The 24,394-nt window shown below is 49.4% G+C and overlaps 2 protein-coding genes across 5 annotated transcripts in view; one reads left to right on the forward strand and one right to left on the reverse strand.

Annotated features, from left to right (window-relative positions):
• Positions 1–1,436: 1,436 nt before the first annotated feature.
• Positions 1,437–17,846, reverse strand: STIP1 (stress induced phosphoprotein 1). The gene is made up of 14 exons (XM_050960600.1): positions 17,714–17,846; positions 14,265–14,474; positions 13,044–13,185; positions 12,405–12,546; positions 11,589–11,757; positions 10,121–10,247; positions 8,551–8,653; positions 7,500–7,620; positions 6,464–6,560; positions 5,919–6,043; positions 5,082–5,118; positions 4,663–4,766; positions 2,450–2,622; positions 1,437–1,879 (listed from the first exon to the last, which is right to left on the reverse strand). Exons 1-14 carry the CDS (start codon positions 17,720–17,722, stop codon positions 1,807–1,809), a joined length of 1,632 nt encoding a protein of 543 aa, XP_050816557.1. The 5' UTR covers positions 17,723–17,846; the 3' UTR covers positions 1,437–1,806.
• Positions 17,847–21,809: 3,963 nt separating this feature from the next.
• Positions 21,810–24,394, forward strand: part of MACROD1 (mono-ADP ribosylhydrolase 1) — a 200,394-nt gene continuing 197,809 nt past the window's right edge. For 2 of the 4 annotated variants that reach the window (XM_050960532.1, XM_050960534.1), the window contains exon 1: positions 21,811–22,270. In XM_050960532.1, the coding sequence (XP_050816489.1) occupies positions 22,000–22,270 (271 nt within the window). In that variant the 5' untranslated portion in view covers positions 21,811–21,999. Of the gene's footprint in view, positions 22,271–24,394 lie in introns of all 4 variants that reach the window. The other 2 variants (XM_050960535.1, XM_050960533.1) reach the window with 2 other exon arrangements.

Raw genomic sequence — 24,394 nt, forward strand, 5'->3', positions numbered from 1 at the left:
TCTAAGCCACTGGACCCCACTCCTAAGAGTAGAACCCCAGGAGTCCCGAGTCCCAGTTCGGCTCCAACTGACCCCTCTCCTCCTAAAGTGAAGTACAACCCTCAAGGCTTGGCTTGTCAACATAAACTGCCAGCCAGTGCAGTCCTATCAACAACTCTGGGAGCCAAAAACAAAACAAAACAAACAAAAAAGCCTTGATCAGAGTTAACACGCAGAGCCCAGCTGAACACAACTGAGTGGGCATATCTGAGCAGGACGGGGGGAATGGGAGTGGCTGCATGGAAAGAAGGGGCATGTCAGACACTTGAAGCTGGGGGTGGGAGGAGGAGGAAGCTGATGGGACAAGCTAGAGAGGGGAAGTTTGAGCTGGGTTGGGGGATCCAAGAGGCCTTTAGTTCGCACCTGCCTGTTCCTGCACCTCTCTCCTTAGATTTATCCAGGCCATGGAAAGATCAATGCACAGGAACAGCGCACAGCATTTAAGAGAGCATTTTGGCGCATCACACAGGGATCTGAACTAAGCCTGCGTCACATCGCTAGTTCCTGTTCTGCGGCAGAACCCCCTTCCTGCCTCTGTGGGTGCTGTATTTATAGCAGCAGCAGCTCTGTTCAGGCGCAGCCTCTGGGGAAGGGGGATGGGGACGCAGCTGCTAAGGGCCCCCAGGGAAAAGGGTAGATGCACCTTGCAGCAGAATCAGCCCACTCACTGCACTGGGGCTACAGAGTTCTGCCTAAGGTGGGGGGAAATGCACTCAATGCCACAGTTCCCTCAACTAGCAGGGAGAATGAAGTGCAGTAGCCCCATCCTCCGCCCATGTGACCCCCTGCAACATCATAAGTAGTGCACGACAGGGGAGGGGAGCCTGTAGGGCAACAGGCTGGGGCAGGGTGCCCCCTAGGGGCAGCTGACTCTTCCTTTGCAGAGTGAACCCTGCTACTAAGGCGTTTGTCATCTCTCCTGATATAGCCTTCATCCCAACCACTCCATCTTCTCCCCTCCAGATGGAGATTCCAGGGAAGAAGCCAGGCATCCCGCTCTCACAACGGTAGAGACCAGAGTCTGTATTATCTGTTCATGAGCTTAAAGGCTACAGGCCAGGCATTGGAGTGGTGTCAACATAACCGTCAGCTTGTGACACCAGCAGAGGATCCAAATCCCACCCGTCTGGCTACATATCGAGGCATGTCAATGAGACACTTCCTGTTTCACTTACTGGCATGAGACAGATGTGTGAGACTTGAGAAGACACTGACAAGTGAAACCAGGTGTCTTCTAGCACCCCCTGTGGGATGGCCAGCTGCAAAGCATGCTGGCTGCTAAGAGACAACACATGCAACCTTTCTAAAGTGTGCATGGACACACCTGGGATTTTTTAACAGACATTCCTTTGGTTGTCTGGTGGGGAGGAGGGACGGACACAGACCCAGAAGCACCGTTTGACTGCTTTGCTCTTTTATTGGGAGTGCGGCATGGCAATGCAGTCTCACAGCCAGAAGAACCAGACAATGAACAGATAGGAGCCGTCACCTCCCACACCTCTGCCAACAAAGAGAAAGAACTGCAGAGGGGAGGGGCAGCTCAACAATGGAACAAGCTGTTTGTAAGATACAGGAACTGGAGAGAAAGTGGCTAGCTGGCCCCGCACTGGCAAGGGTGGTGTGGGCAGCAGGTCCCATGGAGAGCATGATACTGTACAAGTCTTTATCTCCTATTGAGATAGGCTTTCCTTTTGCTTGTACTGCCAGTGTCCAATGTCCCAGCTGCCCTACGAACAGGCAAAGGGGCAGAGTAGGGTGGTGAAGTCATCACCGAATTGCGATCAAACCAACATCCATCAGCTTCTGGATTTTCTGGGCTATTACTGGGTTCTTCAAGTGTCTGCAGAGAGAAAGAAGTAATATCACCCCAAAGCACTTGAGTTTGACACTTCCATCACCTCCAAGATGCAGCTGCCTCCAGGTCAGGGCCCAGTGCTTTTTTATGAAGTATTCCTTGCCTGTGACCCAGCCACCTCTGGGGTGGGATGCAAGGGTGTGGGGTGGTTGGTGTCAGACAACTCTAAGAGAGTAAAGGAACACCTTGCACATGCTTGACGCTGATGGACTGTAAGGAGTCCAAACTTCCCAGAATGGGGGAATTCAGCCAAGGCACTGGGGTGAACACCCTAACTCTTGAGAAAATGCTATGGGCTCTCTGATGCGGACACAGTCCCCTGCTATAGGGACCAGCATAGGATAGTGATTTTGGACCCAACAGCACCACCTAAAGGCTGAGCTAAGCAGTGCTACTGGTTCCTTATGAAACACATCCCTAATGTGCTCAGCAGGAAGCACAATGTAGCTCCTCAGGAGACCTCCCTGTGACCTAAGCAGACCTCAGTGATGCCCACAGCTAGATCTAGCCAGACCCAAGCTCCAGTCACCCCCACGTTCAGGTAGCCTCACTCACTCGCTCAGCGCCTGTGGGTCTTTCTGCATCTGCTCCAGGATCAGTCGCATCGCTGGGTCGCTCATGATCTGTTGCACCTCAGGATCAGCCATGGCACGTCGCTTGACCTCCTCAGGGTTGTCATTGCGATTGTACTGGGCCATGAGGCAGCGCTGGTAACCGTCAGCAGCTTCCTGAAGCAAGAACGGCAGGGGCAGCATGAGGAGCTCCGTCAGAGCTAACTACTGTACTCTGCCAGGTGAGGGGCAATGGTAATGCCATGCAAGGTTGGTTTGGTGACAGGACACAGGCCCTAGACTCCTCAGTCATTAGTCCTTGCAACCTGGGCCTCAAGGGAGCACAGCCAGAACTGATCCCTGCCAGGGAACCTCAGCAAGGCATTTCAGCACAGCTTACCCTGGGGGAAGGGCTGTCTAGCTAGTACATTAAGTCATTTCAGGTCGCCCCAAACAAGCCTGCTCCTACACCCACGGACAGACAGTCCTAAGGTACAGGACCATTGTGATCACTTAGCTTGATCTTCTGAATAATACTTTCACCCAGACAAGGAACCCAATGATTTGTGCTTGAAAACAGGGTGTCATGTTTACATGGCTGTGTGACAGACTGTGTATAATCTCAACTTTAATTTAAAGAAAAGTTTCTAGCTCTCATGTCTGCAGAAAATCTTCCAAATGGGACCAGCAACAGACAGTTCTGGCTGCCTGAGTCTGCAGACAGCTTGACAGTGATTCAGAGGGGCTAGTTCTGCTACTCCCTCTTAATCTGATTAAAGTGTCAACTTGACAGCCCATTTCATGATCAAAGTTAACTAGCTGTAAGTGGATGGAATGGAAGTGACGCTCACAATGTTCAGGTTTCAGAGTGGTAGCCTAGTCTGTATCAGCAAAAACAAAGAGGAGTCCTTGTGGCACCTTAGATATTAACAAATTTATTTGGGCATATATGCTTTCATGGGCTAAACCCACGTATCAGATGCATGAGTGAAAAATAGTCAGCAGAATGTATATTATAGCACATGAAAAGATGGGAGTTGCCTTATCAAGTGGGGGGTCAGTGCTAACGAGCCAACTCAGTTAAGGTGGAAGTGGCCTATTCTCAACAGTTAAGAAGGGACGAATAGCTAGGGAGGTAAAATTTACTTTGTAATGCTAACGAGGCCAATACAGTCAAGGTGGCCCATTTCAAACAGTTGACAAGAAGGTGTGAGTATCAGCAAAGTGAAAATTATTTTGTAGTGACCCATTCACTCCCAGTCTTTATTCAGGCCTAATCTGATAGTGTCCACATCTTCTTGTCAACTGTCTGAAATGGGCCACCTTGATTGCTAATGAGGCCAATGCATTACAAAAGTAAATTCTCCCTCCCTAGGTATTCGCCCCTCTTGTCAACTGTTGAGAATAGGCCACTTCCACCTTAATTGAATTGGATCGTTAGCACTGACCTCCCACTTGATAAGGCAACTCCTATCTTTTCATGTGCTATAATATATATTGTGCTCACCATACTTTTCTCTCCATGCATCTGATGAAGTGGGTTTTAGCACACAAAATCTTATGCCCAAATAAATGTTAGTCTTTAAGGTGCCACAGGACTCCATGTTTTCACAACGTTCAGAATGGTGAGTTGTGGCAGGAAGCACAGAGGAGACTCAAAAACCACCAGGAGAAATAAAGAGGAAAGAAATAAAGTACTGAGCCTAAACAGAAGCCTATTTCCCCACTAAGCAAGGAGTCAAGGCGGCAATGAATGAGCTACAAAGGTAGCTGTTATTATAAAGGTTATATCCCTGATCTCTGTACAAGTCTCATTAACTCCAACAGGGATCCTGCTGGGCATTTATATCCCAACTCACAGACCATAATTAAGCCTAGAATTCAGCACTGTTTCCCAAAGGAGTTTGACATCTCTTAGCTAGCACAGCTCTTTTACAGGGGCACGCCCAGTCCTGATTTAGACACCAGGGATGGAGAATCCACAACCACCCCAGGAGGCTGTTCTAGCGGTTAATTATGTTCCCTGTTAAAGAGTTACTTTACCTTATTTCCAGTCAATTTAATTCTGTCTTTGTTTGCTACATTAAAAAGCCCTCTACCTGCAGGGGGATAAGATTCTTGAGAGCACTTATAGGCCAGGATCAAGCCACCTCTTTGGCTCTCCAACACCAGCCAGCTGCTGGCAGTATAGTACTGCTACGCATCAGATGCTCTCACCTTGCAGTTGGAATCCAGGTCAAGAGCTTTCTGGTAGACATCCATGGCTTTAGTATAGTCTTTCATGGCTTCCAGCGCTGCAGCTTTTCGGGTGTAACCCTTGACTGCAAGCAAGACACAATCCCTTGGGGTTTACGCTTGCTGAACACTTCTTCCCTGCCCGTGCTGCCACCACAGGTCCCCTTTGGTAGCAAGCTCAGCAGGGCGTGTGAAACACTGATTAGGAACCACAGGCCCTGGCCAACAGGATGAACTTAAGGTATGTTCAGCCTGAACTATTCCACAGGCCTTTACAGTATCAGCCCAGGCTCCCTCCCTCACCTCAGTACATGCTGGCTATTCCACACAGTGTCACATGAGAAGCTAGGCCAGCCAAGGTGAATTGTGCAACTCACCCCCCAGACACACAGTCTACTTACTAAATGTAGGTTCTAGCCGGATACATTCTTCACAGTCCTAACGGAAGGAAGACACCATATTAAGTTAACTTCACTGGAGAGAGAACAGGCTTGTCATTTTATTAGCAAAACATCTGGCCTGCTTCATACTCATAGGGACCGACTCTGTGGGTGCGCCGGTACTCAAGCATCCGCCAAAAAAAAAAAAACGGGGGGGGTGCTCAACACCCACAGGGCCGTATTAATCTTTTGTGGGCCCCAGCACCTGGATGGTGGTCCCGCCCCATGCTCTGCCCCAAGGTCTGCCCAGCCTCTTCCCCCTGAGGCCCTGCTTGCCCTTCGCAGAGAGGGGGAAGGGAGAGGGAGGAGAAGAGCACCTATCAGCACTTGTGTTCTGCCCTAAGCAAGAAATGCTGCCATTTCACAACCTGCCAGGCCAGCCAAGAAAAAGCCTATACTTGATCGTGGAGCTTCTGAAGGGTTAAATGCCTTGTAAAGCAATGTTCAGAGGGATGGTGGGGTTGGGACAGAGGGCTGAAAGGTTTAAAGATGTTGGCCCACCACCAAACCTGGGTTGGAGTACAATGAACACAAGCTGTTGCGTAAATGGAGACAATTCTAAGCATGTATTGTCAGGTCTTTGAGGCAAAGACTGTTCTGTGTTTGCATAGCACGATGGAGTCCTGGCCTGTGACGGGGGCACCTACAGTAATATAAAGAAATAGTCATCTCTGGGGATGGCAAGATGCCACCCAGGTTTGTTGCAAGGATGACAGAAGCCGCGGTTTGCTGCTAGTCCAGAGCCCTAGTAATGCATGGATAGGATGGACTCTGAGACAAGCAGCCTTCGGTGCTTACCTTTAGCGCTAGCGGGAATTCCAGGAGTTTGGTGTAGCAGGCAGCTCTGTTGCTGTAGAGTTTGGCATCGTTGGGGTTGCGTTTGATGGCTTCTGAGTAGTGTTTCATTGCTTGGGGATAGTCCCCTAAGAGGAGAGGAGGGCAGTGGTAAATCATAGGAACGCCTGCACTCACTTGTAAACACCGCACTAACCCATTCAGCAGAGCATGGCTTAACTCTTCCCTCCTTTGCCAGACAGCCCAGGAACCTGCACTTCCTCTCGGCTTCAGCTGTAGCTCTGGAAATCAGGCTATCCGCTTCCCCATACTCAGTCCAGTAGTGAGGCAGGGCTGACATCATCCCAGCCTGATGCTATAAAAACATTTTTATAGCAGATTCATGCCAGATTCAGTCACATCCCCACAGCAAGGAAAAGAACACCAGGGTACATAAGGCAGGCTCCTTTATGGCTACTGAAGAGACCAGCCCATTAACCCAGCCCTGCAGCCCTGGCTATGTTGCAGGGCTCTTCACTGATTTCTAGTCAAGCTTTGAGAGCCCTCACCTTTCTGGAAACACTCGTTGCCTTTGTTTTTCTCCTCCAGAGCCAGATTGGGGTCGATGTACGCCAATCTCTCCTGCTCTTTCAAGATCTTCTCAGCCTGTGGAGGAAGCATGGCATGATGTAACAGACCTTTCCCTTCTCAGCAGTACCCACTCTCCTTGGCAACACGTTCCACCCACTACAGACTGCTCCCCTGCTTTTTGCATCCAGGCTGCAGTAGGGATAAAAATGGCCAAGACACAGGGAGACGATGGGGCTTCAGAATGTGGTGCTCTGCCCTGGTAAATGCTGGGGGGAGCTCCAGGGGTCTCCCCATCCCACACACAAAGCCACCCAACCCAGCAGGCTCTCCATGGAGTGCTAGGATAGAGTGGCCATGCTGTGAGTCAGTGCCAGACAGAGGTCAGGCTGAGTTACTACAATGATCCACTAATCCGGACTGGCTGCTCTCACACAGATACCCACAATCATGCAGCAGTAAGGAATGTGTTCCAGTCGAGGGGCAAATCAGGGGCCTGTGTCTTAAAGTGATGCAGCAAAGCAGCCACCCTGATGCTTCAAAACCTCCCCCTTTCTTTGAAAAGATCATGCTTCTAGCCTTCGTAGCTGCAGTGAAAAACTTCACGCAACGAAGTTTAACAACTGATGTCTCCCCAAGTCTTCAGACAGCCAAAAATAATACCTCAGAGAGGGGTAAATTCCCCCTCCTTGGAGCTAATTAATTCTATGGTTCCCACTCTTGCTGGCGGCAAGAATTGTGTCTGCAAAAGGACTCTGAAACAAAGGATTAATGTAAGGTATGAGGGGCTCACAGCTGTGATAATGTGGAAACTTGGCAAAAATCATGTTTCCAATACTATGGGGAGCCCTAGAAGCCTCCGAGCTACAAACATGCTATGAGGCTTGAATTTTAGAGTCAGGGCATTTGAATGGCAGGATGATGTCTCTGCTCTGCCAGCAGGGGGAACACTGTGCAAGTGAGTGCACATCCTGCAGCAGGCCCCACATGCACTATGGAACACAACCCCACACTCACTTGCTGACACTTTTTTAGTACATCTGGAGTCCGGTGCTCAGCCAGAGACTTGTTATAGAATTGGATGGCTTCCTTGTACTTCTCCTCCTTGAAGTAGGAATTGCCAATTCTTGCGTAAGCTCTGAATGTGGAGAAAGCAGCCAGCATCAAGATAAAGGCAACAAGGGACAGAAGTATGGCACCTCCCTGCACAATCATCCGTACTGAAGTTTTTCTCCCTGACCCAGAGGAGAGTTCAGGTGTCTGTGGCACAGCAGTCAATTGTGACAGTGACTAAGACCCAGCAAACTTGTTTCAAACCACTGGCTAATGACAATAGCCCAGACCTGGGCTGGATTTGAACTAGCAACCTGGAGGTGAGAAGTTTCTCCATGCATGACTAGGAGGCAGGGCCAGTGCAACCATTTAGGCGACCCAGGCAGTCGCCTAGGGCACTGGGATTTGGGGGCGCCGTTTTCTTTGGCAGCAACAGCGGCGGCCGGATCTTCGGCTGCCCCGGTCGCCATCAGCATTTAGGCAGAGGGAGCTGGGGCAGAGGAGCACGGGGAGTGCTGCCTGCAGCAAGTAGGGGGAGGGTCGGCATGCAGGGGCACTCCCCACCCCAGCTCACCCTGCCCCAGCTCCTCCCTGAGCACGCTGTGGTTGCTTCACTTCTCCCACCTCCCAGGCTTGCGGCACCAATCAGCTCAGGCGCTGCAAGCCTGAGAGGCAGGAGAAGTGAAGCAGCTACGGCGCGCTTAGGGTGCTCGTGCGGAGCAGGGGTGAACTGGGGCGGGAGGGGGTGCCTCAGGGCGGGGTGTGTGGGGAGCTGCCACAAGGGGCGTGCCTCAGGGCGGCGGGAGGGAGCTGCCACGGGGGCGGGGCGCCCTTAGGGCAGGGGCATGGGCGTAAGGTGGAAGTTTCGCCTAGGGTGTGAAACGTCCTTGCACCAGCCCTGCTAGGAGGCACTTGGATACCCCACTGATGAGGGCGCTATAGGAATCCAAGGAAAAGGGCAGGTGGTGAAGACGCTTGCTTCTGTAAGCCCCAGCCTGACGCTGGATGCACTCACTTGGCAATCTGCCGGTAGTCCTCCCTGTTCTCACGCCCCACCTCAATGGCCTGCTCACACAGCTCTCGGCACTTATTGTAGTCGCCTTTCTCAAAGTACACCGCTGCAAGGGCAAAAACGCATGAGACCACTTCCTACCATAAACCCCAGCCAGACCACCTGCATTGTTCTTCTAGCAGAGCCCCAATGCCACTCAAGCTAAGGTTGTGCACTCTTTCTGTTTAAAGGCTGACCCTTCTACGTGCTCTAAAATCCACATGCTGCTCATACTGTTTTGAAATGTAGTGAGCCTCATGGGTAGGGCCCTGAGAAAAACTGAAATTTTAAAAAATTCATACCAGTGTCATGGGAAAGTAGCAATTTTCACAGAATGCAGTAAGAGAAAGGTCACTTCTGTACTCCTTGGTATAAAACTGGCCACTGAGTCCCCCCTTTAACTACTGTGACTTTTTCAACAGGAGGTGGAAATGGGCACTTAAACGCACCCATTTCCTGCTTGGTGTGACTCTGAGCATTGAGCAGCATCATATCAGAGAAGCAGTTTGGGGGTGTGCGGGGGGCTTGGCAGCCAATTTTATGTGAGGCACAGTAGCCTGTGTCACCACTGCTTGGAATATGCATTATGAGCTACACTTAACAGGAAACTGGGGCATGTGGATGCCAGCTCTGCCTCCCACAGCTGGAAAAAAAATCATAGCAGTACAGGGGGAGTTTTCAGCAGCTGGTCTTACGTGAGGCACAGGAGCTAATGCCGCCACCACCACATGACACATGAGCTGCCACAGCCCCACAGGAGAGACAAGCGTGGATCCGCATGCACCATGTCCTGCTCAGTGCAGCTCATGTTCTAAGCAGCAGCAGCAGCGTCCCACGTCGCTACAAACTACTGCTTTGACATGACATTGCTACATGCTACAAGTCATACTGAACATGAAACTGCCACAGACGGCCACTTTTGCCTCCCTGCTGTTTGGGGGGAAAAAAAAGCACAGTATTGGGCTTATTTCATGATTTCCATGCAGTCTGTGAAAGTGCAGTTCTCTCAAAGCCCTGCTCATAAGGGCATGGGATAAGGTTAGTTATCCAAATTTAGAATAGCTCATCTGAGCAAAGAGCTCCTGAGCCCCCAAATCCAGTGGTCTATCCACTAGACAACACTGCCTCCACAAGAGCTTGTGTAAGCTAAGCAGGGCTGGGCCAGATCAGCAAGTGGATAGGAGACCGTCAAGGAACCCCACAGGGAAGCACACCATCTACTCCATCAGTCTCAGCATGGGCTGAAGGGGCACAAATGTAGTAAGAGACTCTGTACATATAGGACAGAGCCCTTTTGGTAACTCTGGGCACTCAGGCATGTTCCAGGTCAGATGACTCCATTCTGCCTCACTGCTGTTTTAATGGTTATAACATTCTCCTTAATCTCCTGTCCTAAACTGGTGTTTATGGATGGTGACAGACAGCTGTCTCATTTCACCCCAGAGGTGGCTGCATCTCAGAGTGTGTGAGATCTCTTTTAGAGTTAGATTTTGGAAGCAGCACCCTCAAGATCAGACTGGAACTTGCCACTCACCTGCTTGGTTACTAATGTAAGTCATGTTGGTGGGATCCAGCTCTTTAGCTTTGTCATAGTGCTTTAACGCCACATCAAAGTCTTTCTTCTTGTAGGCCTCATTTCCCAGCTCCTTCTCCTTCAGAGCCTGAAAGTGGGGGCAGGGGAAAGAGAAAAAGCATCTCCAGCTGCCATTGTATCAAGCCCTTCAGTTCTCTTAAGCCTTACAACCCAGATCTGGAGTTCAAGCTACGAGCAGAGTCCTGGCCTATGCATTTTTCTAATGACCAGTACCAGACATTCACAGGCTTTCCTAGCATCACCCTTTCCCACCACCACTGGAATCAAGGCTTGTGGGGACACAATTGTTTACTTCTGGAGCACGGCTCCTACAAACCCACACAATCTTGGTATTTCCTGCTGCCAGGAAACAGGTAGCACAAGGTTGGAGGGGAAGGTGTCCCACAGTGATGTGTTAGCACGCCTGTTGTCAGCTAGGAGCCTTGATCTGATTACCTGTGTTTCCAGTTCAGCAACAACACATTGTAATATGACAACTTGCAAGTTGCATGGAGGGCATCTATGGGTGGACTACAGATAAGGGGCTAGTCTGGCACACTAACACTGTGATACATTCAGGGGAGAAGCGAGCCAGCCTTCTGCATACTAGCAAAGGTTAATGCACTTTCCAACTGGCATGGCACATTTCTAAGAAAAAAGCAACTTATTTCCTCCCATATTGCAAGACTGCCCTGTGGGGCTTCATAGCCTTAGGCGCTGAGCTTTAATGGAAGCCAAAAGGAACTAAAACAGTCAGGCCACAGTGCAACATCCTTTCCCCAACGAGAAGATGAAGGCTGGGGAGGCCTTGCCTGCTACTAGTTCTTACCTGTGAACAGGTTAAGTGCCTATTTTCTGACAGGATCTCCCTCACCAAAACCTGAGGTCTGAACCAGCTGTGGGCAGTAGTTCTTGGAACAGCACCTACTGAGGTCAGGCCCCTAACCTTGGTTGTTTTATTGCCATAGGAAATCCAGGTGCAGGCAGAGCCCAAGATGAATTCCTTGTCCTGGCCACTGACCCTAGTGCAGGTAAAAGCCTAACCACGAAACTTACACCCTCCCCGCAAGCAGGCAGTTTCCCCTTAACAGAGAAAACAGGAGCACCGTAGCAATAGTCTGTTAACCTAGTGAACACAAAGGAAGCAAGGTGACGCAGCCTCAGGAGAGAAGGGTCTTTCCCAAGGCTCCTGTCACAGGGCCAATCTGAGCTGATTAGATGATCTACTGCCCTGCCAGCAAGTTGGAGGGCAATGCCAGCCAAGTATCTGCTCTGTTCCTGAGATCAGGGCATCTTTATTAGGATGCCTTGCAGCCCCACTCAGGCCCCTACTAAAGCGCATTTCCTTGCATCAAACCCCTTCACCCAGCTTCTTGAGCATGACAGGAAGTGTTCAGCATAATAGGACAAGGGATTCAGCTGGTGGTACCTGCTTCTTGTTCTCTGGGAGATCCTCTTCCATGGGCTCTGGTTTGGGTTCCTTTTTAGGTGGAGGGGGTGGAGGCGGAGACATGGCTTCATCCTCATCGTCCCCACTGCCGAGGTCAACTCCTAACAGCACGCTCAGCGTGGTCATCACTCGCGGGTCCTGCAGCTTCCTGAAAGAGGCAAGGGGAGGAGTGAGTAGCTGGGAGCCATTCAGACAGGCCCTACAGACCTGGCTTCTACATCTTGGCAGACTGGGATGATGGAAGATAGGTTGAACCTCCAACTCCAGGCGCCGGATTCTCCCTGCTGTAGCCTGGGAGAAACTCAAGAAAGCCAGATACCTGGGAACTGCTTTGGGAGCTAAATACAAGCTTTCTATTCCCTTTCTGCAGCACCTTTATATTTTGCACAGCTTGGGCTTCACCTGCATCACTGCCTACTTCAACCCCCTTAACACCCTGCTACTATCCTGCTCTCCTTTACCACATACCAATCCAGAGCCCCTCGGGCAAGGACCCTGCCTGTGCATCAGAGGGGCAGTGTGAATGGTTAGTGATCCATATACACTCTGCCTTTTGGCTCAAAGACAGGACCTAAAGGGTTATGTATGACTGGGTGTCTTGGATCACGCATATCCTGGGATGGCATGGTGTAGACTGGGGAGCAGGGAGGCAGAAAGGCTGCAGTTTGCAATGCAAGGGAGACCCCACGCATGAGGCTCAGGACAAACTATTTTCAAGAGGATGAAACCTTACTCCTCCCAAGACTGAAGTGCAGCAGAATCACCCTCAGCAGAACCAGGGGAGGTCCAACTTACGTCCCCAGGTCAGAGGGCTTGTTCCGGAGCTGCTCAATCAGGTCTTTGTAGCTGGGGTCATTCAGCAAGGCTCTTGTGCGGGGGTCACTCTCCAGCTTCTGGTAGAGGTTTGGCATGTTAAAGGGGTTCATGAGCTTCCTCTCTGGGGGGGGCAGAAACAGAAGCATAGGCTGGTCATTTCAGCACCCAGGTCAGCCCAATAAGATACTTCGGTCTGATACAGGGTATGACATTTCTGCGGCTATAGTGAAGCTGCAGCCTGCATGGCTAACACAACAACCAATCCCTGCTGAGTGATACTTGCCCCTTGACCAGACACAGGGGCGAGGAGCCTTGTGGATAGACTTGTCAGTCCCAGCTCAGGGTTGAAAAAGGGGCAGTTTAAGCCCAGTTGCCTGGTGGAAAGAAGGTAGCCCTAGTTCTAATTCCATGGCACCTTCTCTCTCCCATGCTTCTCCTGCCGACCCAAGAGCAGAGCCCAGCACGAGAGGGCACTTACTATAGGTGCACAGAGGAGTCTGATCTCTGTAACTTCTCAGTGCCAAGCATCTAAGCAGGGTGGCTTGGAAGAAGGCAGTACTTATATATTAAGTGGAGATCTCTGGCTGCAATTCCTGCTCCCCTAGTTCGTTCCCTTACCCGCTAGCCTGGCTTCCATGTTCTGGAGCCCCTCTTTCAGCTGAGAGTTCCCTGGCTCGTGTTTCAGCCCTTCCTCATAAGTCTTCTTGGCCTCCTCAAAACGATTCAAGAACTCCAGGGCAGCTGCCTTGCGAGAGTAGCCCTGAAAGCGGGAGAGAGGGATACAATAGGGCAGGAAGTCATGAGGTCCCAGTAGAGGATGGGATGAGTCCCCACACTCATGGAATTTCAGCATCACTGCATCCCACCCCAGACTGGGGCACATGGGAATCTTAGAAGAGCAACCTGCCTCTGCAACATTTAGGCCTATGTCTCCTGTATGGCAGGGAATAGAAACCCCAATATCCTGTGCAGGAAAACAGACCCCACTGGAGGACAGAGGTTTGACAAGCACATCTTTGTAAGCTGCCACTGTGTTACAGGTCGTCTTCTGTTGCCCATGCCCAGAGCATGAGAGTCTATCACAGCCCCCAGCTATAAAGTCTAACCTTTTAGCTCAGGTTATATCGACTCATGGCTTATAGCTCTGAAGATCTGTGATTCAGTCCCCAGTGACAACCAACATGGTGGCCAATACATAGAACAATAGCCACAAATGTTACTTCCGGAGACTGGAAACTGCTCTGATTGAAGAGAAATTCCTCAGGGTTAAACTCAAGACACATGGGTTCAAGTTCCCGCTCCATCAAACTAGGTGATGTTGGGCAAATCAGTCTGTCTGTGCCTCGTTTCCCCATCTGTAAAATGAGGTTAACAGCACTGCCTTGCCTCACAGGGGGACTGTGGGGATAACTATGTTAAAGATTGCAAGACCCACAAATACTACAGTAATGGAAGCCATACAAGTACATGAAACAAACAGGCTGAGATTTAGTCACCCAACTCCAGCTCCTTTGAAGATCTCAGCCAAGATCAAAGGAATTCCTCTTAATAGCATGATTAAAGAGCACTGAGGTATCATTTATTCCCAGCTTAAACTACAAAGATAACATGGTTATGTTGTGTTACAATACAATTTTTCCTGCCACATGTGATTAGGGAGAGTCAGGCTAACTCCAATTGGCATCTATTGCAAACATGACTCTCCAATGACCAAGATTTTAAGGCATGAAGTCACCATTGTGATCAGTCTAACCTTCATAACACCAGCCCTAACATTCAGTCCACAGGCAAAACAACATAGTTTAAGACTCCAAAGACAATCTAGAGATGGACCCTCACCTTGCCCCACTCTGGCTTGAGCTCAACCGTTTTACGGGCATCCTCCAGCGCTTTCTGGTACTCCCCTTTCTTGGCATAGGCTGCAGATCTGTTGCTGTAGAGTACATGGTTCTTGGAGTCGAGTTTTATTGCCTCCGAATAGTGCTTGATGGCTTCTGCAATGTTGCCTGTGCTCAGGGCTTTGTTACCTTTCTCCTTCAACTCGTTCACCTGTGGAGGGCGAAGCAAGAGTGAGCAGGGGATTAGCATGATCAGCTACGGGTGGGAGTCTTGAAGCAATCCTCTTACCCTGGAATTATCTTTCCCAACTCACAGCATCACAGGCAGGAGAGTGACTTTAAAGACTGCCCCTTGTTATTGCCTCTTTGGTTCTTCACAAGCAGCAGCTGCTTGAAGTCTTACTGCAGTCAGCACTTGGAATAGGAAGAATAATCTTTCACCAGCAACCACTCTGACTCAATAACTGCTCGAAGGGAGACATACTGCCTCCCTTAACAGTCCCAGAAAGGTTAATACAAGAGCATGATCAGCATCTTGACAGCACAGAGATTCAATAAGAACTTGGAAACTGAGGTGGCTGTTCTACAGAAGTTGTGCAACAGCAAAGGACTCCAGATTTCTCAGTAAGAGGTCTGTGAATACCCCAAATCAGAGATAGCCAAGTCTATCCCTCTTGCAATTCTCATCCAGCCAGCTACTTCTCCCCTTTGGAGACACCTCATCGATGGAATTCTCCCACATGACAAGTAGTTTCAAACAATGCCCAAGAAATGTCATCAGTTTCTTGGAAGATGCAGCTTGGGCCAATCAGTCCATTCAGAGTCAAACACTACAGAGACCAGAAGTCATCAGGTGAGTAAAGTTGTGTAGGTGTGACTTCCCTGGAAGCGTGAACTGATGGGGAGGCAGTACCTCTCAAAAACCCAACAACTGCTAGTGAGATGTCTCGGCCAAGGGAAGGCAATCACTGATGAGTTACTTCAACAGCACATCAGGTAGAACTCTAAGGAGCTCCTTAGGAAGGCTGCATATAATATTTGCATTTTTCTCAGCCTGTTACTTCCACTCTAAGTACTTCATAGCCTGAACTCTGCCAGTACAAACAGATGCATGTCCCAGTTACATCCAAAGTCTCCCTTCCACAAGAAGGAGTGTTAAGATGGACCCCTAAAAGCTGTGTTCCAATGCTATCTCCATTTTCAGTGCTGATGGGGTCTGAGCAATAATGGATCTTTAAATTATATGCCATGAGTGGCAAAATAATTACTGCCTCTAAAAGCTTTTTGAATGCTCAACCCAAATTAGCTGACAGCATAAGACTTACTACTTGGGGCAGAAGCAGAAATAATCAAATTTTAAAAAAATAATTTGACATTCTACTTCAGTGTTCAGGTATCTGACAAAACTGGCACTCCAGTTTCCAGTGCCAGAGTTTGAGAGCTCAGAGATGGTGCTACAAATTAATAATTTTTTTTCCATTTTAGAGCTGGACTTACATTCTGACAAAGGTCATAAGCAAAGAGTTTTCGTGGGCCTCATCCCACTTCACAGTGGATGTTTGTATGCAAAAAAAACCCCAAACAAACAAAAAACCCCAACCCTGGGCTTTTTTTGCTCAAGTCAGGGACAAAGATAGGAAATGAAGAATGGCATTGAGATAAATCAGGAGTTATGTCTGCAGGGGCGGGAGACAGGAGGAATTCCTTGAGTGGGATGGGGAGGCAGTTGGGATTGACAGACATTAGCAAAGCTCTGAGGAAGTGGAATTTAGAACTGTGATAGTAGGGGGCTGCAGATCAGGACTGAAGGGCATTGGCAGAGCTGTATGCAGAAAGAACCAAAGACAGGAATAGCAGGATGGGGCCTTGCAGTTCAGGATTGTGGGGCACTGGCAAGGCTGTGCTTGTGTGGGAGGCTCACGATGGCCTCATCCACACTATACCTAGTCTCTAGTAAGCAAAAGTGCCTCAGTTTCATTAGTTCCATGGCAATGTAAATTTTAGACCAAGATGCCAAGTTAAATTCAACTGCCCTACTCCAAGATAAAGCAGCTCCTTCAGGCTGGTGATTTGCTGTGGTCCAAGCAGCAAAGTCAGTGTGCAGCTAGAAGTTAGTGGAGAAAACAATTAAGACCTCTTCGCCCATGCGAAAGCAACAGGCTCTCTTCAAATGGGACAGGTTGGAGGGAGATTCTGGTGACATTTATTATGCCAGCTGTACACCTGTTCTAAACACTCCCTCTGATAAAGAGACCCCAGAGTCTCTTTACTGAACCTTAATAAGCCTTGTTTAAGCAGCAGCTCAGCTATGTACAACTCCCATCTCCAGCATGGGAATGCATCCTTCACCCCCTCCACAAACAGTTTGACATTGCTTGGAAACGTTAATAGCTACCCAACAAGAACAATTACTCTTAACTGGGCACATTTTCTATGGTACGGGTATGAGGCAGGGGTGTTTATGCATATGTAGAGGTGAGTCTGAAAATAAGGGGGATGGTACTTTCATCCAAGCTACCAAGCAATACATCTCCGGACAGTTCGTTAAACAACCCTGATCATACACATTTAGTTCACATCCAACTCAAGACTCCTTGTGCTGCCCCCCCCCCCTTACTATCTCATGCATCTTTTCATGTCTCCCCCTCATGGCTTCCCTGATACCCCATATTCAGCTGGCTGTTCCCAAATCACTTATCTCCTCCCACACCCCTGCTTCCCAGATACCCCACCACCACCAACTTCCAGGACTCCTAGCTACCTCTCTTCACAGCTGTTCCACTCCCAGTGTCCCATACTGCTCTTCAGTAATCTACCCCGCCCCCATCAAATCCCAGCTACCATCTCCTGAGTGCTGTCACCCCAGCACCCACTCTCACTTGCTCGGCCCCCTCCCTTTCAGGCTCTATCTAGACTAGGATGAAAAAGTGTCTTAAAACCATGTCAGTAAACACATTTTGACATTCAAATGTAACCAAGGTAAGATGGCCTTTGACATGTGTCAGCTGGTACAGACAGGTCGCGGGGGGAGGGGAGACTATGCTAAAACACAGCTTGCCCCTCCCTACGGCAGGGTGTTAAAATGTATCCGGCAACAGGCTCTTATAAGACACCTTTTAACCTAGTTTAGGCAAAGTCTCCTACTCCAGGGCCCTGCACTGACTCCCTGGCTACGTCTCATCTCCCCACCGCCTTAACTCTGCCCACCCCCCAAACACCTTCCCCGGCCGTTCCTTCCTACCCCGACACCTCCCGCCCCGCTGGTTCCCCGAGGGAGTTTCCCGAGGCGCCATCCCTTGTAAATGTCAACCCCTGCCCCTGCCCCCGCCCGCAGCCCGCACCTCGTGGGCTGTTCCCCGGGCCGCACTGCCCCTCAGCTGCCCAGATTTCCCCGCAGCTCCAGCCCGCCCGGCTCCCGCCTTCACACCCCCCAACGGCCCCGTCCCTCACCTTCTCCATAGCTCCGGCTCAGGGTCCAGCTCTGTCTCCGGGACGCTGGCGGTTAAGTGTTCTCCGACCCGGCCTACCCCTTCTCACGCCGCCTTCTGGAACCTGCTAGAAGCCTGCTGAGCCGCCCTCGCCGCCCCATTGGTAGGTACACATCCGGGCCCCGCCCTCCCAACACTATGATAGATTAGAAGATGTGTCGCTCACCGGCCGGGCCATGCCTACTCCCCGTCTTCGCTTCAATAGAGGCGGGATCATTGGGATACGCACAGTGATAGGTGAAAACCAATGTCAAGCGAGAACTAGCCCGCCTGCCCCGAGTCTCATAGGTCTGGAGACCTGCCAATCAATATCTCCTCGAGGAGCTCGCCAACCTGCCCTCACTGTGATTGGATGTCAGCCTAGTACCACGCCCCCTTCTCTGCCCATCTGATTGGCCAATATCTCCAATAGCCTCAGCGATTCTCAAAGTCCATTGGTCTGGAGACTCCCTCAGGTTCCAAAGGCCGTGCCCATTGGGTAGAGACCGATTCTGGAATTTTCCATCCTTTTCATTGGGTCTCAGGAACAAAGTGACGACATGCGAGGAGCTGCATCCTGATTGAGCGGAGCGGGCCTGCGTCATCAAGACACCATGCCTTATTGGGCGACTCCAAAGGGGGGTGGGGAGGAGGTTCTGAACGCAGAGCTTGCGTGGCTGAGCTGGAGGTTCCAAGGACTGGTGGTGTCTGGGCTGGTTGCGCGTTGCTGTGTGTGAACTATTTGTATGTGCTTTCCGCGGTCTCTAATGCTGCTGGGGCTTTTACACGGGCCTTGCACACCCTCCACTGGAGAATCTTGTTTGCATGTACCGTGCAGTCCTGAGGCGGGGGAACAGGCTGTGTTGGCTTCTACTCCATGTAATCAATGTGTAATTTTCACTTAAGTTCTCTTGGGCTTTTGCACCTGGCTTCTCCTGCGTGCCCGTATTTTACACGTGCCGTGGGTGCTGTAGTGCAGCCATTCCAGTCCCACTTGCCTAGAACTATTAATCTTTGCACAAGATTCATTGTAAATGAGTAAGTGCAAAAATTTACATCCCAGATTTTAAAAAAGCGTTTCTATGGTATGCACACAGTACAAAACTCGTACATCATGGTGAGACAGTTATTGCAGCCACATGCAGTGTTTTCAAAGACTGTGTTGTATTAAATTTATGAATGTTTAGTGTATTGTGGGCCAGGGACTCTATGCAAGTCTATGGGGTACCACAGCTGCTCCAGAAACAAAAAGCCCCAGAAATTGTAACGAGCTCCAGGAAAAGAAATAACCCTTGGGTGTTTTCCGTGTGTATATATACTGGTTCAGGCTGGGTTTTCCAGAGACTAAAAAACAATGACCTTTTTGGTATATAAAGGCTGAGTTTTGAGAGACTGGGGGGGGGGAGGGTCCTCAACCCTTGCTGAAAAGTTGGAAAGGCCTTGGCTAAGACTCCGTAAGACTTACGGGTAATTTGTTATGTTTAATAAACATGTAGGAATTTTTGTTGTTTGTTATATTTTCTCTAAGCTTTTTTCTTCTGGTCCTTAAAATGTACTCTGCTGAGAAAGACCTGTGTGGTCACACCGTTAAAAACATTAATTGGCCTTCAGAGAGAAAACAGCCCAGGCACTAGCCTTCAGGCAGAATGGCTGGCTGGGGATGTTACGGTATATTGCAAGAGGCTGTGCAACTGCAAACTTAAAACTGTAGGTCAGCAGGGAGTGGGATAAAGGTCCATGCCCAGAGACTGGTGTTGCTTGGAGCCCCGAGCCATGACTGGGCACACCTGGAGGGACCACACAGATGAAGAATACAGGTGCAGTTAACCTGAAACTGTAACATGCAATACCCATTATGCAAAATGGTGCTATAATTTTGTAAGTGCAGCATACAGGAAAGAGCATGGGTTGCATAATTTCTGTATACTTGTGTATTTCCCAGGGCATGATTTTTGTACATGGTGCACATGCCTTGGGGCCCGTTCTGTACATGTGTGTATCTTTGCATGGATTCACCCCCCTGAAGCAATTTTACTAATTCAGTGTAACTCCTAGGAGTTTACCTGATGTCATACAACTGCTGGGGTGTTTTCCTCACTGGACACAAATTACAGCTTTGTTTTCACAGAGGAGTTTCACGGTGGGAAGCTCTTACAGAAGCTGCAGTGCAGACTACTGGGCAGCTTTCTGTAAAACATTTGTAGGAGCTGATGTGGGGGAGGAACAGGAAATCTGCTGTGCTTTTGGTGCATTATAACAAAGAGTGTGGGGGGCAGAGTCAGAACTCAGGTTCTTTTTCTAGCTCTGAGAGGTGAGGAAGGTCTCATGGTTAGAGCAGGGAGGGTCTGGGAATCAGGACTCCTGGATTCTGTCCTTAACACTAGAAAAGAAGTGGGGTGTAGTTAGGACTTTTGGGTTCTGTCCCCAGCTCTAGAAGAGCAGAGGGGTCTAGTGTTCAGAGGGGGGCAATGGGGAATCAGTACTCCTGGGTTCTGCCCCTTGCTCTGCTAGTGACCTTGGACAAGTCATTTTGCGTCTCTGTGCCTCATTTTCCCCAGAGTGGGGAATATCACTGATTTATCCCCAGGAAGTTTGCAAAACTATTGATCACTGTGAAGTGCTTTGTAATCCTCCCAAAAAAAAAAAAAAAAAAAGACTAAGCAATAGTATGTGGTGATAAATGCAGAGCTGAATCTTGAAGGCTTGTTCTAAGAACTGCAAATCTTCCTAAATGAGGATTTTGGGGCATAAAAGAGGGTGCCTTGCTCTTTGGATAGCATGGATCTGAAGCAACTGCCCCAGAGATTAGCAAAAGGCCATGTCTCCCAGCACGCAGTATCCATCTGTTTTCTGGTGTGACTAGCACTGCTAAATTTAGTAGGGTTGCTAAGGCACCCTGCAAACTCAGGAGGCAAAGGTCTATTTATAAATGAAGCTAACCTACTGTGCTGTTTAAATGTCCCGGGTGTGTGTGTGTGTGAGTCCCCTTTGCAAATGATTGCTTTTTGAAGTATGGTAGTTATTTGTTTCCTATTTCCTGCCCACAAGCAGTTTAGAGGCAGGTTGAGAGCAAGAGTCACTGAAATTTAAATTACAGCTTGTTTTGCCTGGGATTCTGGGAACTGTAGTTTGCAAAGTTGGCTCCAAAGTTTTCAGTCTCCCAGTTTTCAAAGTTAAGCCTGGTCCCAAGAGTCTGAGGGGCAAATGTGGAAGAATTCTGTTCTGTGTTTAAGATCACTGCTTTATTGACATGGGTGAATTAATCCCCCTGTGTGGTCTTGAGTGATAAATAATGTTATCCCCATTTTATGTATAAGGAGTTGAGCTGAGGCATACAGGAGGGAAGAGGCTTGCCAGAAGTCAAACAGCTAGTCACTTGCAGAGCTAGGGATAAAACCCAGGAGTCCTGGCTCCCAGGCTGCCCTTGTTGTTCTAACTCGCTAGAGCTCAGTCCCTTTCCAGGGCTAGGATTATAACCCAGGAGGCCTGACTCCCAGATCTGCCCTGCTCTAACTTGCTAGACCACACTCCCCTCCCAGAGCTGGGAATAGAAGCCAGGAGTCCAGAATTATTGAGGGGCAGAGTGGTTCAGTGGGTAAGGCTGCAGCTCAGGACTCCTGGACTCTAGTCCAAGGTCTGCTGCAGACCTTTCTCTGTGTGTCTCTATTTCCCCTCTCACCTTTTGTCTAATTGGACTGTCAGCTCTTCAGGGAAGGGACTGCCTATCATTGTGCATTCGTGCAGCACCCAGCACGACAGGGCACAAGTCTTAGTTGCGGTCTGTACAGCACCCAGCACAACAGGGGCGGGGCTGGCTGTGCTACAATAATGCAAGGTGGGTTGGGGGCACAGTAACCAGCTAACAGCAGGGAAGCACATGGTAATCGTAGGCCCTGTTGCTGAACTCAGGCTCTGGATCCCATTGTGCCTGAAATACCATCCCAAGGCACTGACAGGCGTTGCTCATCTCCCTGAGTTTGCTGCATCAGGACCCTTTACCGGCAAGGAAGAGGAAAACTGCAAGAGCCTGGACGGGGGCGGGACTACATTTCCCAGGACCCCTTGCACACAGATGGGCGGGTCTTGCAAGTGCAAAGCACTTGGTGAGTTTCAGTGGCAGCGTAGCAGCAATTTTGTCCTCTCTCCCACCCCCCTTCGGAAGCCAAATACCAGGTGCAGTAAATAAGGGAGAAGAATTTCTCTCGACTGCTCAGGGACCAACCAGAGAGGCTGGTCTGGGATCCCCAGTGCATTCCCTTCTGTGCTACCATGCCAGGGGTTCTCATGACCCTGCTAGGCAGGAGACTGTCTGGAGCTTTAGGGCAGCTTCTGGGGGGCTGGGGCAAAGGCAGGATCCCCTGGGTACTGGGTAGTGTCAGAAGGGGCACGTGGAGTTGCAGGGAACCAAGCACTAGCAGCCTTCCCTGTGGCACGGTCCAATTGGTGTCAAGAGCCTTCCGGAGCTGGGCAGCTGCTTCCCCACTAGGCATGGCGGCTAAGGTGGATCTGACTACGTCCACTGACTGGAAAGAGGCAAAAAGTAAGTGTGAGGGTGTGTGTGTGTGCGCGCCATGCCCAGTTACCCCTTCCCTCTGCCATGCCTCCCTTTAGCTGGGCATCATACAGCTCTTTGCAACATGCCTCTACCTAGGGCCGCTTACCCTGCCTAATTTCTACCCCAAAGGCATTTGTCTCTTCCCTGGGCACCATGCAGCTGTGCAGGCAATCTGTATACCAACACGGAACTCCATCCCTAGGTATGGAATAACTGGAGGCCTATTGCCACAGTGCATTGCGTTAGTTAAAAACTGATACAGCTCTTCCAACGTCACTCATCTCTGCACCTCACCATGCAGCATAGGTAGGAATCCCATAATGCCCTGTGCCGCCTCAATGAATTGTGAGTGATTTGTGGGATCACCTTCTGGAATTGTGGGAGTGCATGTGTGTGTCAATACTCCCAGCATCCCTTGTGCCATATCCCAGAACTCACCTGGCAGCTGCACCATTCCCAAATTACTTGGAGGGAGGCAGCACTTCTTATTCCAGGGGCTGCATGGAGAACAGAACTGGTGCGTTAGAGCTGTTTTCTATGGGGCTGGCCTTCCAGAACCAAACCATGGGACCAGAACACTCTGCACTGACTGCTATTGGCACTGCAGTGCCACATGCAACCCCGACCCAACCATGAGAGCTGCCCTGGGCACGGAGAACTTATTGGCCTATCCACTTTCTAGCAGTCAGTGGCAGAAAGTGCAAAAGCATCCATGTTGTGCTGCTGGCACAGTCCCCCGGGTTATTAATCCTCTTCATCAAGGTCGTGTCTGGCACCAGCCAAGAACAGGACCCCATTGTGCCAGGCACCATACAAACCCAGAGTAAGAGATGGTATCTGCCACAGTGAAAGATGGTATAGCAGGGGCTCATATTGACTGGTGCCTCTGCATTTCATCATTGCACCCCTTCTGGGGCTGGCTTATTATCATAAAACTCAACACCGCAGCTCTTTTCCCTGTCTCCTTTCAGTTTATACTGAGATTCAGCATCCATATAGCCTCACTCAAGCCCCCATGCTCTAGGCTCAAGAGTCTTTTCAGTCCCTAATTAGGGGATTATCTTCCTCAAGGCTGGTGGCACAGTATTTCTTAGGCCTTTGGCACAGCTGTCTTATGTCAAACCTAACGGTCCAAGACAGAAAAATTGGGAGCTCTTTAAGAAGAGTTTATTAGATGGCCAAAAAGCCACAATTCCACAGTCAAGAGAGAGAACAGTTTTGGCCAAAAGCCTAGCCTGGCTCAGTGTCAAAGTGAAGGCAGCAGTTAGAAATTAAAAAGAAAGTAATAGCAATGCACTAAATTAGAGAGTAGGAAATGTAGAAAACTGATAAGGGGTGCTGAAGACATCAGGGGAAAATGCATTTCCGGCAGGGTCAGGGAAATAAGCAGTTTAAGTATCTTAAGAACAAAAGAAATCCTAGCAATGGTACAGGCTAGTTACAAGCTGGAGATGGTAAAACTACTGTTGATGCGGGAAAGACAGAAGTGCTCAATAAATGTTTCTGTTCTGTATTTGGAAAGATGTAGGATGATGTACTTGTAACCATTCTCAGGTGAGAAGTACTTTTCAGTCCATTATTAACTAAGGAGGAAGTTAAAACACATCTATGAGGGATAAATATTTTTAAATCAGTCCAGATAACTTGCACCTGAGAGTCCTAAAAGAGCTGTCTGAGGAGATCTCTGGCTTGCTTGATGGTAATTTTTAATAAATCTTGGAATACTGGGGAAATTTCAGAAGACTGGAAAAGTACTAATGTTATACCAGTCTTCAAAAAGGGCAAGTGGGATGACTTGGGTGACTGTAGGCTGGTTAGCCTGACATCAGTCCTAGGCGAAATAATGGAAAAAATGATATGGGAGTCAGGTGATATAGAACAAAAGGATGGGCCTATAATTAATGTCAGTTTGATAGGAAATAGGTCTTGTCAAACAAATCTGATTTCTCTCTCTCAGGAGATTGCAAGGTTGGTTGGTAAAGGTAACTGCGTAGCTGCAATACACTTAGACTTATGTAAGGCATTTAACTTCATGCTGCACAACAATAATAAGCACTATGTAATATCAGTAGAGCACATGTTAGCTGGATTAAGAACTGGTTAACTGAC

The sequence above is a fragment of the Gopherus flavomarginatus genome, chromosome 6, assembly GCF_025201925.1.
Source record: "Gopherus flavomarginatus isolate rGopFla2 chromosome 6, rGopFla2.mat.asm, whole genome shotgun sequence".
Taxonomy (NCBI): domain Eukaryota; kingdom Metazoa; phylum Chordata; order Testudines; family Testudinidae; genus Gopherus; species Gopherus flavomarginatus.